General features: G+C 51.2%; 1 protein-coding gene across 1 annotated transcript; it reads right to left on the bottom strand.

Moving 5' to 3' along the window:
- Positions 1 to 1,448: 1,448 nt before the first annotated feature.
- Positions 1,449 to 11,228, bottom strand: FAM166A (family with sequence similarity 166 member A). Its single transcript, XM_042779888.1, has 5 exons — positions 11,173 to 11,228; positions 7,788 to 7,957; positions 4,158 to 4,468; positions 2,645 to 2,750; positions 1,449 to 1,567 (listed from the first exon to the last, which is right to left on the bottom strand). Exons 1-5 carry the CDS (start codon positions 11,226 to 11,228, stop codon positions 1,449 to 1,451), a joined length of 762 nt encoding a protein of 253 aa, XP_042635822.1.
- Between the last annotated feature and the right edge of the window lie 1,057 nt (positions 11,229 to 12,285).

Genomic DNA, 12,285 nt, shown 5'->3' with positions numbered 1-12,285 from the left:
GAAGAGTGTAAATCATCTGCCCTCTGAGGCTGGACACAGGCAAGGGGCTGGGCAGCAGAGTGGGTGTCACAGCTGGGTGTCACAGCCACAGAACCCCTAAAGGTGTCCCTGGAGCTGTGCCTGGGATGTGGAAAGGGGATGTGGGTCAGCACAATGTGGGGCCGTGGAGCCCGGGATGGAGCCCAGGCTGCAGCTCCTCGAGAGGATTTTTGCTGTGCCTGCTGCAGGCAGTGAGCAGTGATCCATGGCACATCTGTAACCGAGGACAACAAAGATTTAGGGCAGGAGATTAGTGGCTTGAAGTCAGAAGCCATCTTAGCTGAAGTGTGGTGTGATTCTCCCTTCGTTGTGCCTGCTCCCCGCTGCTGCCCAGCCCGGGTCCCGCTGACCCCTCCCGGGCTGATTCACGGCATAGCAGCGTGTCCGAGGGCATCGGGGCAGGAAGGCTGGCAAACAGCACATCCAGGGGTAAATGCCCGCGGTCTGCTCTGTTTGCTCCATCTTTCAATCCCTAATCACGGCAGCAGGGAGGGAGACAAACCAGCGCTGGGAAACAGATTCCATCCAGAGCACGACGCTGCCCTGCTGCTCTCCCCGCTGACTCATTCCTGCCCAGCTGATTTCCCTGAGCTGAGCATCCTTGGGCCATTTTCCTCCATCAGCCTCACATGCCCAGGGGTAAAGGCACGGCAGTGTGTCCCGGGGACCAGGAAGGGCTGGGATGGCTCAGCCTCTATTTAATGCGCTGACCCGCTGGACCCCGGGGACTCCCTGCATCCCTGGGACCTCCCTGCATCCCGGGGACTTCCCTGCATCCCGGGGATCCTGCTGCACTCCGGGGACCCCGCTGCATCCAAGGATCTCGCTGTATCCATGGATCTCACGCCATCCTGGGCAGGCAGGGACGTGTAGCTCTGAATGCAAACTATGAATTGCTGCAGGAGGAATCTCGTTTTCCCGTGCCAGAGAATAATGTGTCATTGTATGGCAGCTCTCACAGCAAGGGGACTGCAGTTTTTCAGGAGGGATATTTCTGCATCCTTCCCGAAAGGAGGAGAAAGAAGGTCGAGATCCCTTTAAGACAAATTGTTTTAGGAAAGGAAAAGCCTTACAACCAATTAAAAGACATATCACAGGAAGCCACCATCACTGCCAACCAGAGGAGATGTATTCCACAAGGGAAGTGCAGAAAGTTGCATCCCTTATTTCTGCACCCAGAGCAACATTTTTAACAGCCACTCTTTACGCAGCCCTCAACAGATTTCCTTAATCCTTTTATGAACTCATTTACCCTCCCTTAATGTCCCAAGGAAACAAGTTACAGAATTTAATTGCTGGTGTTTTTTTCAACATTACCTGACAGTGTTTGATTTTGCTTGCACTTGTACCCCAGTTCTAATCCTGCTACTGAAAATTCAGGTGGATCAGCATCAGCATTATGCACATTCTTATTTCAGTAATCTGTAATCTACCTGATATCTGTCAAATTCATTCATGGCTTTCTTCACAGCTGGGATGTAGGTCATGCCAACTTTGTCGAAGAGGTAGGGGACGAATCCAGAATAGCCTTTGGGTGGAGGCAAAAGAGAACATTTCCTGCTTGAGAACATACAATGATCATTTAAAGATCAACCACTCTGAGAGTGGAGGAGCCTGGGATGAATATAAAACCTTAAAGTACAGGAAGGAAAAATTAATCTGTTTAAATTGTAAAAATAACTCTTACATGTGAGGTATCTTCTCTGAAAGATGTTTTTTTCCTTATGATTCCCAAGGGAAACACAATAGCCTGAACTGATTTTTGTTGGTCTGCATGTGGTATGGAAAATCCATTTCATTTTCTTAGTATTTTTTTTTTTTTACATCTACAGCTCTCTCATGTTTTCTCCCAATTTAATACACATTCAGGGGATAACAACAGGATGTCTAACCTTTTTTCCTCATCTGCTCTGCCTATCCAACAAATTCCCACAACAGAAACTTTATGAAGTTTAAAAGTACATAAAATCTAGCAAGGTAGAACCTAAAAGCAGACCAAATTCCCTCTTTCCAAAGGAATGCTTTGGAGAGAGAAATTTGTCCACCCAAAATCATGGACAATCTCATTTTAACTGCAATACTGTGATCCCTGTATCCCGTGATGCAGTGCAGAGTGAAGGATCCTGCATCCTTGGAGTCAGATCCTTGAGGGGGAGCTCAGCCCATCACCCATCGCAGCTGTCCTGCTGCACAGGAATGTTCTCCCAGAGCAAGGGGGAAGTTACAGCACACCCCTTGTAGGACAGAGTTTATGCCATTGAGATGGTGCCACACACCCCTGTGTGTGGATTTGGTGATTCAGGAAAGCATCTGATTTCTAGGAGATAAATAACCACCCTGACAGCGTGGGGCAGAGCCCAAGGACCAGCTCTGCTCACCCTCTGCTGCTTGGCCCCACAGCTGCAGGGAACCAAGGTGGTTCCTGAATCCATTCCACTGCCCACAGAGTGACAGCATCCCAAAGAAACGCCCTTGCAGGGATATTTTCCATCCCAAAGAAGCTGGAGCTACTGGGCAACACCAGTGAGGTTTTCCCGTGGGAGAGAAGGGTCCCATCATTTCCTCAGAGGTGGCCTCGTGCTGCAGGTGCCCTTGCTGTGTTTACCTGGGATGACTTTCTGTTGGATGGCATTGGGGACAGGCAGCACTGGCAGTGTGCCATCTACTGTTGCAGCCCCTCCTGGCAGTGTGTCACCTCCGGTTTGCTGCTGCTTAAAGCAAAAAGAGAAAGAAATAAAATAAAACACCAGTAAAACCCACTGCTTCCCTTGGCTTCACTGCTTGAACTGCCAGGACCTGGGAATAACAACTGCCATTTCCAGTTCTTCCCAGCTTTCCACTGAGAGCTATCCCAAGGATTTCTGGGAAAGTCAAATTACAAGATGAGCAAGTAGCAGACCTGGAAGGGGTTTGCAAAATCCCCATGGAGAACAAGGGGAGCTTTGGGCACTGAGCTCCTGTGCAAATCTGTTTCTGAGGGCAAGGAGCAGGAATGCCCCTTCTTGGGATTTGCATCCAAGCCAGCTTTTGACTCCATGCGTCAAACCTCTAATCTCTGCCTTCAGAGGATTTGCAGAGCCATGGCTGCAAGAACATGACAAAGGCTGTTGCTGGCTCCAGAGGAAATAAAAGGTTTTTAAAAAGATCATAAATATAATAAATATAATAAATATAATAAATATAATTTCAAAAACCAACATGTTGGTCGGAAGAGGTATTTGACTGTGCTGTGCCCAACAGCCCCCAGCCCCACAGGCAAATCCCAGTACTGCTGTTCAAAGGGAGGTAATGATGGTGGGAAATTCAGGTGGGAGCAGATACAGGGTCAGAAACCCAACCAAAAATGTGGAGAGTGCTCTCTTTTTGGGAGGAGGAGGAGGAAGAGGAAGGCAATATCAGGGTTCCAAGGATACCCTAAGGAATCACAAGCCTGGCTCCCCAGCACAGCACAATACAACCTTAGGCACTGGGATTGAAGCCAAACCCACCCAAATGAGAAATTAAGCCTTTTTGATTGGGAAGTGTAATTAAGGATCAAAACCATTTCCCGAAGATGGAGTAGATTTGCTGCTGCTGGAAACATTTGTGTGTTTGATCTTTCTCTACACAAACTCTTAAGGGCAACAGGGCTGGTGAGGGGTCTGGAACACAAACCCTGTGAGGAATGACTGAGGGAGCTGGGGGTGTTCAGCCTGGAGAAAAGGAGACTCAGGGGTGACCTTATCACTCTCTATAACTCCCTGAAAGGTGTTTGTAGCCAGGTGGGGTTGGCCTCTTTCTCCAGGCAGCACTGACAGAACCAGAGGACACAGTCTCAAGCTGTGCCAGGGGAGATACAGTTTGGATATTAGGAAAAAGTTTTTCATGGAAAGAGTGATCAAGTACTGGAATGGTCTGCCCAGGGAAGTGGTGGAGTCACCATCCCTGGATGTGTTTAAAAAAGGACAGGATGTGGCACTGAGTGCCATGGCCTAGTTGGGGTGTTGGGGCTGGGTTGGACTCCATGATCTTGAAGGTCTCTTCCAACTCAGTCATTCTGTGATTTAACTTCGTGCACCTGTGTGAAATTGCCCTCTCTCACCCACCACCCCCCATCCCACACCCAGGGCCATACTCACCTTTTTGCTCCCCCCACAGTTGCACTGGCAGGGTTTGTTCCCTTTGTCCAGCAGAGCAGGCAGGGGTGACTTGAGCACCTCCCTCTCCATCTCCTCGGCCGCGGGGTGCAGGGCGAGCCCCCGCAGCGGCTCCTGGGGCTGCCAGGACTCAGGGCTCGGCAGGGCTCGGGGCACAGCGGGCTCTGGGGGGCTCTGCCAGTGCCTGGGGTCCATGTGGGCCATCATGGGCTCCTCCAGCGCCGCCGTGGGGACAGGCTGCGGCCCCAGGGGTATCTCAGGAGGGCTTATGATGGGCTGGTAGGTGACATATCCTGAGGGACAGACACTGAGTTAGGGGATAGGCGTGGCACAAAGAGGATGAGGGATTCCCCTTATCCCCCATACCCCTCTGGGGGAATGGGAAGGAGCCTGGAGGTCAATGGTGCAGGATCAGAACAGCTCAAGCTGAAGAGACCACAAGGATCTGCTCCATGCACATCCCCTGGCTGTGTCATCAGCCCCATCAATAAACCAGCCTGCACAGAAAACTGGCACAAATCCGAGTTAAATAACATTTATTCCAACTAAACGGTAAAATATCGCCAGCCAAGTTAAAAAGTAGTAAAAGGGGAAAAAACTCTCAATCCTTAACTCCACGTGGCTGTGCCAGCTCACCCCAAACAGAGCCCCCTCCAAGGAATTCTTGCTCTGGCACTGTTGCTGCTCATCGAGGAAAGGATTTGCTGTAACACTGGCTGGAAAAAAATATCTTACATCCAGCAAATGCTAAATATCTCCACTGTGAACGAGGGACTGTGATTTGAGATTCTGCAGGGACTGCTGAGCTTGGTAATTTTTGTCTGATTTCCCGTTAAAAATCCCCCATGACGTGGCTCCCCAGGTGCCCCAGCCCCATATGAACCCCTGGCTCAGGCACTTTCTCTTCCCCTGTGTCAGCAGTGAAGCCCATTTTTCCCCTCTGTAGTTCCAGAGGAGGATCACTCCTCCACCCCACAGCCACCTTTCCTTCTTGGAAAACTGTTACTATGTCAGCCTTGTCTTTTAAAACAAACCAAATTCCTTCCATTTTTGTGCTCACAGGTCATTTTTTTCCCAGTCATTACAGCTTTCCTCTGAGCTCCCTTGGGAGCACATCTGCATCCCAGGGCTGAGCCTGGGGAATGAGGCACCGTGCTCTGCAGAGGCTCCATCTGCAGACAGCCCGTTCATCTGCAGGGCTGGATTAGTGCTGCACTCAATCCTAGAGGCTTTTCCCAAGCTGAATGATTCCATGGTTTCTGCAAATCTGCAGAAATCAGCAAAATCTGCCCTTTTCTGCACGAGCATAAACTTCTGGTGAGCATTTAGATGTACAATCTGCCCATAGTTACAGAACAGTGTATATATATTCTGTATACAACTTTGTGAAATATATGTAACATGCTCTATGCAACTGGATTATCAAGTGTCCAGGCTGGCAACAAAATAAAGAAAAATCCTTGATTAAAATTATTTTTTAACCCAATGTGCAAATTTTAAAGCAGGTTTATTTTTTACTTCATTATTAATAAGAATGTGGAGTCTACTCTCTCACACAAACCAAAGCAAACAGAAACTTAGGTTGTTCTGTACTTGGGAAATCTGTGTGAGTTTCTTTTTATGACCCTGCGGTTTGCAAACTGATTGATTCTGAAAGGCTGCACAGTGAGGCACAAAACAAAAAGCCAGGAGAGCACAGTGCTTTTGATTGGCTAAATATCCACATTTTCAGGTCAGGTTCTGGGGAGCGTCTGCCTGCACACTTGGCCTGTGGCACAATCAGTTCCAGCATGGATGGTGGATAATTCAGCACATCCCTGGCTGATCTCATGGAATCACAGAATATCCTGAGCTGGAGGAACCCACCAGGATCACCCAGCCCAGCTCCTGTCCCTGCCCAGCCCCCCCAACAATCCCAGCCTGTCCATCCCTGGCAGCGCTGTCCAAACGCTCCTGGAGCTCTGGCAGCCTCGGGGCCGTGCCCATTCCCTGGGGAGCCTGGGCAGTGCCAGCACCCTCTGGGGGAAGAACCTTGCCCTAATACTCAACCTAAACCTCCCCTGATAGAGCTCCAGCCATTCCCTGGTCACCAGAAGGAAGAGAACCCCAACAGCAGACCCTGATTTCACTTCCAGCAAGAAAACAAATGGGATTCAACTGATAGAAACTAGCAAAGTACTTGGTGCCCATCAATGAGACTTTATCAAAGCCAGACCTTGAGAAAAAATCTTGAAGAGACCGAGTTTGCTAAAGGCAGCCACAGGCCCAACACTGCCATGAGCTCTTTGATCATCATCACATAAAACACCCAGAAGGACACCAGGCAGCACCTGAGAGGGTTTAAGGGATTGCACAGGGCCAGCTGGACAGCAGGAGCTGTTGGTGACCTTATCACAGCCAGGGGTGGTTCTTCAGGACATCGCTAATGAACAGCAAACATGAGCAGCAGCATTGGAAACAAGGAGAGAACCAGAATAATGAGAGAGCAGCTCAGTCAACTGGTTAGTTGGGTCTGTCCCAGCTGTGTTTTAGACCACAGAAATGCAAATTCAAATCTCCAGGAATGAAACCTGTAAACACCACCTGTGTAGTGGAGCCTGGATCCTGGAAAACAGGACCAGGAGGAGCAGAGAGGCCACAAGCTTGCAAGAAGCTGCACAGCACAAATTCCCAGTGAGAAATGAGAAAGCAACGCTTTGGTGTGGCCATCCCCAGGGAATAAAGACCCAAATCCCACATGGGCACATTATCCCTGTGTTCAGCTGGCAGGAAACTCACTCCCACTGTCCAGGACATCCACAAGCCACAGGATGGGACGTGGCCAATGTGTCCCCAAAGGGTGGCACATCCCCAAGGGGCTGATCAGGGCAGCTCTGCCTTGGGGCTGCTCAGCAGGGAACAGGCACCTGCCCAAAGGGCTGGGACTTGGTAGGAGATTCGTGCAAATTCCCAGTGCTGGGAATCCACATGAGCCAGCCTAAGTGCTTGATGGAGGAGATGGAGCCTGTTAGCAAAGTGGGAAAGGGAAAAGAGGGAAAGGAGAGGAAGGGAAAGCACAGGAGCCCTTCTGCTGAGCTGAGGAGGAGCAGCAAGAAGCAGAATCAATGCCAAGATGGCAGAGCTCAGAGCAAGCTCTGCACCAGGCAGGTGAACCAGAAAAGAATCTGAGGTAGGAGACCAGACCTTCCCCAGAAAGATGGATTTTAACCTGTGGAATTGTGCTGGGTGTGACTGGGATAGAATTAATTTTCTTTATAGCACCTAATACAGGCCATGGTTTGGATTTGTGAGTAGGCAGCTATATGGGGTTTAGTTGCCAGCCAGGTTAAACTACAGCAGGAATTCTGGAAGAAATGGGGAGTGAGTTAATGGTATGCCATGAAATCACTTCTCTTCATCTAACTGAAGATGACCTGGGAACTGAAACTCCTCTCCACACCACAACAATCCCCATCCTCAAGAGCTCCAACTCCTCACTCTGCTGCTCTCCAGGTGTCAGAGCTCTTACCCCAGAGCAGTGACTGCTCCAAGGAAAATACCCCATTTCTTCCCACTACAGACCCCACTCCTGGTAATTAACACAGTGCCCATTAGCAGGGTCCATTTGCTCACCTGGATGCTCAATGTGGTAATGGAATTTACGGAGGTTTTCCATGTTGTCCAGTGGTGCCAGCAGGGACTGAGGGCTCTTCCTCACGGTGGGATCTGTCAGCAGATCGTGGGTGATTCTGCCATAGGTGTCCCCAAACCTGAAGGAGAACTGAGGAACGTAGCCTCCATAGCTGGGGAGGAAACCAAACAGGAGCCATCACTGGGATGGCAGGGGAAGATATCCAGTGGTGGGGTGATCATGGAATCCCAGAGTGGTTTGGTCTGGAAGGGACTTTAGAGTCCAGTCAGCCCCATCCCCTGCCATGAGCAGGGACATTTTCCACCATCCCAGCTTTCTCCAAGCCCTGTCCAGCCTGGCCTTGGGCACTGCCAGGGATCCAGGGGCAGCCACAGCTGCTCTGGGCACCCTGTGCCAGCCCTGCCCACCCTGCCAGGGAACAATTCCTGCCCAATATCCCATCCAACCCTCTGGCAGTGCAAATCTGCTGCAGAGTGTTTGTGTCCAGGAGCCCAGGGAAGGTGAGGGATGGGATGAGCCCAGGTGGAGCAGCAGCACAGGGGGAGAACTGAGACCACACATGGGGTTACACAGGAGGCCAGGAGGGAGTGTCTGTGCTTCACATGTGTGTTCTCTGGCAGCATGAAAACTGGCTCATCAATTCACAGGCATGTACAGGCACAGGCCTTTGGTTCTTGGAGAAACACAGGATGAGGTCAGGGAACAGCAACTGTGGATGGGAAAACTCCCAGTGCAGCCTGGGCTGCAGTGGCTTTGGCACCACCAACATCCACAATCCTCCAGGTAAAATTCCAGTCCAACATGCCCCAGTTTAAACTTTGCAGTTCCTCTCTGCTCTGACACACAGTGAGCAACTGAGAAAATCCCAGTGTCTCTTGTCCAGTGTTGAAACTCAAAAATCAGAATAATTCCTCACTTGCACCCTCCTCTCTCTGCTCACAGTGAGGAGTGAGCCAGGGCTGGTGAGCCCTGCCTGGCACAGGGAAGGTGATCAGACCCAGGAACAAACACAGCTCTGGATTTCTGGGATCTCTCCACTGCCCAGTCCCTGGCATGGGCACTGTAACTTGCTGATGGCCAAGGGCAGGGCAGGTGCTGAGGCTCTGGCTCTGCTCCGAGACACCATCAGAAACCTGAGCTGTTCCAGTCTCAGATTTCCCAATGGGGGTGTTATTCCAGCACTGAGGAAAGGTAGAGCAGCCAGTTGCAATGGACAGACAGAAATATTCCATCAATGAGCCCAGCGTGGATCCGGGGACAAAGCCAGATGATGCATGAGGATCATAAGATGATGAGTAAGTCCTTTCCCTTCCAAATAGTTGAAACAACAGCGAGCAGAGCTGTGCATTTACTCTTGGCAGCTTTCCCCACTCTGCATGCAGGATTCCTCCCCAGTAGCTCATGGCTCATCCCCAGGGATTCTCAATGAGTCTTGCAACACGGATGACACAACTGAGCAAGGGCACAAATGACACGGCCCAAATAATTACAGGATGGCTGGAGGGATTTTGATCATGGACAAAATACTGGCTGGGCTGAGAAAGGGCTCAGTTCCCTGCAATTAAACACGAGGTGACCTGAGCGAGTCAGTCTGGGTGCACAAGAAGGGATCTGCCACAGAGGGAGTCCCAGGTGCTGCTGGTGAGAGCCTGGGGAAGGGCTCAGCCTCAGCAGGGCTCTGTGCCCTGTGCTGGGTGCTGCTGAAGGGCCCCTGTTGGGGATCCCAGTTTGGGGGCTCAGGCTGAGCAGTGAAAAGGCTCTGGCTGAGCCCATCTCACCCTCCCCTTGCTCAGCCCTATCTCCCCCATCACCACTCCCAAACCTGCTCTGCCTCCCTGGGCGCCAGCAAAGCCTTGGCCTGGAGCCCAGGCTCCCTTGTGTCCAAACCCTTCCCAGCTCTGCAGAGCCAGGCTGTGCCCAGGATCCATGGACTGACCCCTTCTCTGCCCACCCAGACCTCCCCAAGCTGTCCCATTCATTGCTTTAGGTTCTGTGGTGCCTTTTCAAGCTCCTGCTGTGACCATTGCCTGGCCTGAGTGACAACAATATGCTTTGCTGCTCTCGTGGTGTTTGAAGGTTCAGTGGCACAGGTGCAGCTCATGGGACACCTGGGGACATCCTGGACTCAAACTCTCCTCCTGTGTCACCCCAGTGCAGGGCTCTGCTGGTGATCCCTTCAGGCAGCTCCTCCTCACTCTCAGTACCCAAAGCAGATGCAAAGCAGCATCTCAGGGGGTGGCTGAGCCTGCACAGCACCAACACCAACAGCAGCAGGGTTTGCTCCCTCCTCCTGCCTCCAGAGCCAAAGGAGCTTTGGAAAGGAGCAGCCCCAGCTGCTGTGTCCATCCTGGAGCTGCAGGCAGGCAGGGGTGATCAAGGAAAGCTTTTTGGGGGGGCTGCAATTCCAGCCACAGCTCCCTCCCTGCTGTCCCTTGTCTGTCCCAAGGTGCAGCCAGCACAGCACTGATGGCACACACAAAATGTCACATCAGATGGCCACAGCAATGCAAAAATGAGTTAAAAACTCCGGCCTCAGAGCTCACGTAAGTGGGAAGGTACAGAGATGTGAAATGGAAAATCCTGCGTGTCACTGTAAGGGGAAGGGCTGATTCAGTCAGGAGCAGCCTTAAGGAAATGTGCTCCACCCTCTCCCTGTGCTGGGGATCTGCCTCCCCAGACCTGCCCTGCACCACAGGACGTGGCTGGCATTCCCTGTGCCAGGGCTCTCAGCCTGCTTCACCTCAGCCTGGGCTAATCCAAAGGATTTCACACCCACAGCAGCTGCCTTTCCCCCACCCAGCCCTTCCCACATCCCAGCCCAGGTCTCACCACAGGACCCCACACACATCTTAATTCACAGAAAATCCTTTACTCCTCCTATTCATATCTTACCTTCTCCCCTGTAACTCATCCAGGGTTTCTTCTTTCCAAGCCTTTAGAGGAGAGTGGCACAAAGAGCTTTGGAAAAAATCCTGACCCAGCAGCAGGACAGGGCTCCAGCCCAGTGACCAGAGGGTGCCACATTTGTACAACTATTAAGTCAAAGGAGACTTCCAAAAATCCTTGATGCAAATATTAAGAGAATTGGAAGCCAAACCCTGCACAGTAGCTCTGGTAACATTTGACAGGTTAAAAGAAACGGGGGAAAAGGGGGAAAAGGGGGAAAATAACAATTTTGGCTTTGCTCTCCATGTGCTATGGCATGGTCTGTAACCCTACCCTGGAGCTCTGTCTCCTTCAGAGCATGGTTACATGGAATATTGAATTGTGTCTTTTAAAAACCCCAAAGCATTCCTGAGTCATAAATACTCCCTGACCCCAACCAGAGCCACTTGCACTGGAAATGGATGTTTTGGATGAACTTACCCAGGGATGTAGTAGGGATTTCGAGGGAAGATGCTGTTTCCTTTGGAGTCTGCCATGGTGATGTTACAGCTCGTGGTGGGGAGGAGGGAGGGAGACACAGCTCAATGCAGTCACCAGGGGAGCCTCTGTGATGTCAGCCCCCAACAGGTTCCACTGCAGCACAAAACCCCTCAGCTTCTCCTGGACACAGTTCTTTCTTTCCGCACCTGGAAGGTTTGGATGAGCACAGGAATTTTACAGCTCCCCATAAGTGTCCCCATCACAAACACATGTCCATGGTTCACATCCCACAACAGGACTCTGCAGAGCCCAGCTGTGCCTGCCTGGCTTGGCTGTGCCATTCCTGGCTGTGCCCCCCAGGACAAGTTCTGCTGCTTCCACCAGGGACAGTTTGAGGCACAGGCTCAGGGATGCAGTGGAAGCTCAGCCAGATGTTTGAGGATGGATGATCCTTCACTGCCTGATTCCTGCAGGATAAAGGTTGTTCCCATTCCCAACATCACATGGCCACGTTGCCTTGCAGGTCCTGGGTTTCTCCCTGCCCAGAACGGGGTTCTTGTTCACTAAACAGCTCAGGCACAGTTTGGGTTGGAAGGGACCACCCCTGCCATGGCAGGGACCCCTCCCACTGTCCCAGGCTGCTCCAGCCCCAATATCCAGCCTGGCCTTGGGCACTGCCAGGGATCCAGGGGCAGCCACAGCTGCTCTGGGCACCCTGTGCCAGCCCTGCCCACCCTGCCAGGGAACAATTCCTGCCCAATATCCCATCCACCTCTACCCTCCTTCATCTTAAGGCCATTCCCCTCGTCCTGTCTCTCCATGCTCTCAAACATCTCCTGTACATTGAGTTGATCAGCTCACAGATCTTTGGGAAGAAAAACATGGAATATTTTCATATGATCTTAGGACTGGTCACTGATGCAGTTTAAACTTCTCACAGATATGATGTTTGAATTTAAAATTAAATACGTATGAACATACTTGGCTTTTAGACATCTCACTGTGCTAAGTGTTCTTCAGCCTTCCAAAAAGCATAGAGTAGCTCCTGAAGCTGAAAATTCCTAAATTTTTTCTCCCTAAATTCCCCTCCCAGCTGACTGGAATTGCAATTGG

This window comes from Catharus ustulatus, chromosome 21, assembly GCF_009819885.2.
Source record: "Catharus ustulatus isolate bCatUst1 chromosome 21, bCatUst1.pri.v2, whole genome shotgun sequence".
In the NCBI taxonomy this organism is placed as follows: Eukaryota; Metazoa; Chordata; class Aves; order Passeriformes; family Turdidae; genus Catharus; species Catharus ustulatus.
Note: the sequence above shows the minus strand (reverse complement) of the source record. Positions and strands in the feature narration are given on the sequence as shown.